The sequence below is a fragment of the Chrysochloris asiatica genome, unplaced genomic scaffold (assembly GCF_000296735.1).
Source record: "Chrysochloris asiatica unplaced genomic scaffold, ChrAsi1.0 scaffold00117, whole genome shotgun sequence".
In the NCBI taxonomy this organism is placed as follows: Eukaryota; Metazoa; Chordata; class Mammalia; order Afrosoricida; family Chrysochloridae; genus Chrysochloris; species Chrysochloris asiatica.
Genome location: NW_006408635.1, coordinates 9,949,405 through 9,954,768, shown reverse-complemented (window position 1 = coordinate 9,954,768; position 5,364 = coordinate 9,949,405). Strand labels below are relative to the sequence as shown.

General features: G+C 40.4%; 1 protein-coding gene across 1 annotated transcript in view; it reads right to left on the bottom strand.

Moving 5' to 3' along the window:
- SLC22A1 (solute carrier family 22 (organic cation transporter), member 1) overlaps positions 1-5,364 on the bottom strand; it is a 76,229-nt gene that overhangs the window by 42,766 nt on the left and 28,099 nt on the right. The window contains 2 exon segments of the mRNA XM_006868488.1: positions 867-1,021; positions 1,622-1,725. Of these exon segments, the coding sequence (XP_006868550.1) occupies positions 867-1,021; positions 1,622-1,725 (259 nt within the window).

Genomic DNA, 5,364 nt, shown 5'->3' with positions numbered 1-5,364 from the left:
AATATCTTTGATATCCCATGCAAGTGAATTTTTACTAAAGCTAATACAGAAAAGGCTGAGAGTATACACTGACAGAGACCTTCCAGAGGTACAAGTCAGATTCAGAGTAGGACGTGGAACAAAAGAAATCATTGATGAAGTCCAATGGATCTTGGCTGAAAGCAGAGAATACCAGAGAGATGTTTACTTGTGCTTTATTGCCTATGCAAAGGCTTTCGATTCTGTGGATCATGACAAGCTATGGACAACATTTCAAAGTGTGAGGATTCTAGAACACTTAATTGTGCTCATAAGGAATCTGTACATGGAACAAGAGGCAGTTGTACGAACAGAACATGGGAACACTGAATAGTTTAAAATTAAGAAAGGTGTATGACAGGGTTGTATTCTTTCACCATATTTATTCAACCTGTATGCTGAGCAAACAATCTGACAAGCTGAGTTATATGAAGAAAACTGTGGCATCTGTATTGGAGGAAGACTCATTAACAACCTATGATATGCAGATGATACAACGTTATTTGCTGGAAGTTAAGAGGACTTAAAATATTTACTGACAAAGATCAAAGACGCAGCCTTCAGTATGGATTACATCTCAATGTAAAGAAAACAAAAATCCTCACCACTGGACCAATAAACATCATTCTTATCAACGGAGAAAAGACTGAAGTTGTCAAGGACTTCATTCTTCTTGGACCAACTATCAACACTCAACATACACCAAGTGTTAGCACAATTTCTCTAGACTCTGTAAATAACACCTCCCTGAAAAGAGCACCTCTATGTCTAACTCCATCCCATTCTACCCCCTTATTGAGCTCTGTTGTCCAAGGGAAGCTGTGGCACCTCCACAAGCCAATACTTACTCAGGATGTAGCCTGCCGTCCAGCTGCCTTTGCTGACCAGCCCCTGAAGCAAGCGGAAGAACACCATGGATGCATAGTTTGGTGCAAAGGCCATGAGAACTCCTGAGACAGCATTGATGAGGGCAGTCGCCAGGAGACAAACTTTGCGGCCAAACCTTCAGAGTCAAAGGTAGAAAGGTGTGATGCAGGGTGCTGGGAATTTGGGGTCAGATCCTCACAAGAAGCACAGCAAGGTGGCACCACCTCACAGCTTCCCTGAGGGACAATACACATCTGTCAGAAGTCTCTGCCCCCTCACTGTTCCACCTCTGCCCCTGGCATACTCCCTGGCTGTTGTCAGGTGCCATGAAACACTCTGCTCTTGCTCTTTTTTATTGATAGTCTTGGGATTGTTTGTTCCTGCTCCTTTTAAACGTAGCAGGATGGCAAAACGAATCCTTGTGTTAGTGTCCTATACACCATAATTGCATGTTCCTACTCAATCATTCGGTGGGAATTAAGAAAATTTTGGTTAGAAAAGCCATATCAAGTTAAGTTCAAGGTACCACACTAATTCATATGTAGTCTCATACACCTGAAATCTCCTCATCTTTCTCTATCTCCCACCATCAAACTAGTTAGAAGAGCTACCAAGTCTCCTCTCCAATTTCTGTGGTAGATTCTAATTGTTCTTCCTCTTTCACTGTTACTCCCCAAGAACTCATTCTCCTCCTGACATTTCATTGACCTGTTTCATTGAATTAGCCTTAACATACCTGTCTGCAATGTAGCCAACTCCCAAAGAGCCGAGGAAGAAGCCCACATTCACACAGGACTGAAACAGGTCCACTTTCCAGGAATCGCCACACACCAGGTTAAACTGAGGAAGGGACCAAAAACACAAAGCCATGTAAATCAAAACTATACCTTTGCATTCTTTCTTCTGGCAAAGTAAACGTAGGGGCAGGCCTTGATATCTCCTGAGAGCTTCACAGATGTTCCTCTCAAAATGGAACGTTTCTGGGGAATCTCTCAGGAATTATCAGTCTACTCCTAGCATCTTTAGAACACTCTCACTATCTATGCATTAACGAGACCATCATTGAGTACTTCATCATTGACAGTTGGATAGTTGATTATCAAAGGACAAAGTGTCTTTGGTAAAGAGAGCAAGAACAGGTGGACTGCCTCTTATGAGTCCATTAGGCCATTTTTCTAGCAATACAGCAAGATAATATTCCACACACAAAAAAAAAGAGGAATATGGTGGACTAGGCGGAAAAACTGTGCAAACCCTCTGCAGTAAGGATACGGAAAATCAGATGAGACAGTCAAAGAGGAAATCTTGGAACTCTGAGCTTCAGGTAAAGAGATAAAATGTGGATTGAGTGCTTACTAGGAGAGAGAGCTGAGCACACATGACAAGAGAGGACACCTGAACTGTGGTGGCTGACTGGGCTTTTATGAGCAGCTTCAGACACAAGAAAACATATTTACATTACAGAAACCTAACTGTGGTTCACAGAGACAATGGTGCGATTTTTCTTTTTTTTTTTTTTCTTGTTCCACACACTTCCCTGGTGACCATAGGTAGGCTGGCCTCCACCAACATATACTCCCAGTCATGCTCCCACTTTCCAGGTAGTCAGAGGGGAATGCTGAGGTTGTGAGCCCCATGGAAGGAGGAAGGACTATCCACAGTAACCCACTCAGGCCAGCCCTGCTCCAAATCTGCAAAGTCGGTCTTGGCCAGCGCTGGATAGTTCTCACTAGAAGTGACTGAGTGGATGTGTGAGATAAACAAAAAAGAAGAAAAAAACTAGTTGTCTGTGCAGGATGGACAGGTGCAATGGGACCATTCTGAACTTTCTCAGGTGGCTATAAAAGCAAGAGGCCAATAATTTGTGCAGTGGCATGCCCGTTATCGGCAGAAAGAAAGCCATTGAGTTTTTTGTTCCTTCTTCTTTCTTCATTATTATTTTTCCCCCCCACTGGTTTGTTTGCTTGTTTTCCTTTACTCGTGTATGTGTTTTCTCTTCTTGCCTCACCCAACAGGAGACAGAAACTGCTGCCATATAGCCCAGCCACAGCCTTACCATCTACAACCCTGCCAATTGGGTTAGGATCCTTACTAGATGTTGTACACTGAATCAACAACAACAACCAACATCAGCTAAATCCATCCCAAACTGAACTGCATAAATTGCAAACAGAGAATGGTGCACAAGCTCATCTCCTGATTACACACACCAGGAGACAGTTGAGTGCCTAAGAATACACTAACATACATTCATCAACTTAATACAAATACAACACCACAATGCCTAGAAAGCAAAACATTTCTGTTCACATGTAGAAACAATACAGAGTAGCTCAAACAAATGACTAAGAGGCAGAGCTAGAAGATACTTTTGAGGAAGAGGAGGCACTAGAACTACCTTAAAAGTAATTCAGGAAAATGATATTGAAGTACAACAAACATTTTACAGAAAGGTTGAGAAAAACAAGGAAGAATTCAGAAGAGTGTTACTGGAACAATCAAACAGATTAGACACAGCACTGGGGACAATACAAAAGCTGCAAACAGAAATCCAAAAGATCAGTATTAAGGAGTGGCAATACTAATCTCTGATAACATAGTCTTTAAGGCAAAAACCACCATAAGAGACAAAGAAGTACATTATCTCATGACTAAAAGGCCAATTGAACACGATGACATAACCACAATAAATACCTTTGCTCCCAATGAGAGAGCTTCAAATGCATAAATCAAAGTCTAATAGAAAGGAATAAAAGAAGGAAGTAATAATACTAGATTTTAATACACCACTTTCAAAAAATGTCAGAATGAGAAAGAAGCATAACAAAGACACAGAGGAACTAAACACAATCAATCAATTTGACCTAATAGATCTGTACAGAGCATTCAACCCAACAAAATACACATTCTTTCCCCATACACATGGAACAATCTCAAGAAGAGACCATATGTTAGGTCCAGATGGCTTTACTAGTGAATTTTACCAAACATTCAGTGATGACACCAATTTTACTCAAACTATTCCAGAACATAAAAAGGATGGAAAACTCATGAATACATTTTATGAAGTAAATATAACCCTCATACCAAATCAGGCAAAGACATCACTAAAATAGAAAATTATAGACCAATACCCCAATGAACAAGGAGCTCTGGTAGTGTAGTGGTTACGAATCAGGCTTCTAACCTCACAGTCAGCAGTTCAAAACTACCAGCCGTTCTGTGGAAGAAAGATGAGGCTTTCTGCTCCCGTAAAGATTTACAGCCTCAGAAACCCCATACAGGGTCGCTATGAGTCAGAACCAATTCCACAGCACACAACAACAACAAACTCCTATGAACATAGATGCAAAAATTCTCAACAAAATCCTAGCAAATAGAATTCAACAACACATCAAAATGATGATGCATCATGACAAAGTGGGATTCATACCAGAAATGCAAGAATGCTTCAATATTAGAAAAACAATCAATGTAAACTGCTGTATAAATAACAAAAGGAAAGGAATCACATGATCATATTGATTGATGCAGAAAAGTCATTTGACAAGATCCAATAACCAGTCTTGATAAAAACACTCAACAAAGTAGGAATTGAAGGGAAATTCCTCAAGATAACTAAGAAAAAGGAAATTAGGAAAGCAATACCATTTACAATAGCTACCCAAAAGATGAAATGTTGTTGTTGTTAAGTGCCATTGAGACAGTTCTGACCCATAGTGACCCTGTGTAGGGTTTCCAAGGAGTGGCTGGTGAGCTTGAACTGCCAATCTTACTGAAACAAAAGACCTGTACAAAGAAAACTACAAAGCCCTATTATAAGAAACCAAAAGAGATTTACAAAAATGAGAGAACATACCATTCTCATGGATAGGAAGACTTAACATTATGAAGATGTCAAAAATTACCCAACACAATCTATAGATATAATGCAATCCCAACCCAGATTCTAATATCATTCTTTACAGAGATGGAAAAATTTATCACAAACTTTACATGGAAAGGAAAGAGACCTCAGATAAACAAAGAACTAAGTTGGAGGTCTCTCACTCCCTGATCTCAAAATTTACCACCAGTCACAGTGATCAAAACAGACTGGTACAGGTCCAATGACAGATACATAGATCAATGGAACAGAATTGAGCACCCAGCATCCACATACAGTCAGTTGATCTTTGACAAAGGGTCAAAACACATTGAATTGGAGAAGAGACAGTCTCTTCAACAAATGGTGCTGGCAAAACTGGAAGTCCAGTTGCAGAAGAATGAAACAAGACCCATTTCTCACACCATATTTAAAAACAAACCCAACATGGATTAAAGACCTAAATGTATAGAACTATGTTGTTGTTGTTGTCAGGTGCCATCGAGTCGGAACCGACTCATAGCGACCCCACACACAGCAGAACGAAACAATGTCTGATCCTGGGCCAACCTCACTACCGCTGCCACACTTGAGTCCATCAATGATGCCACCTG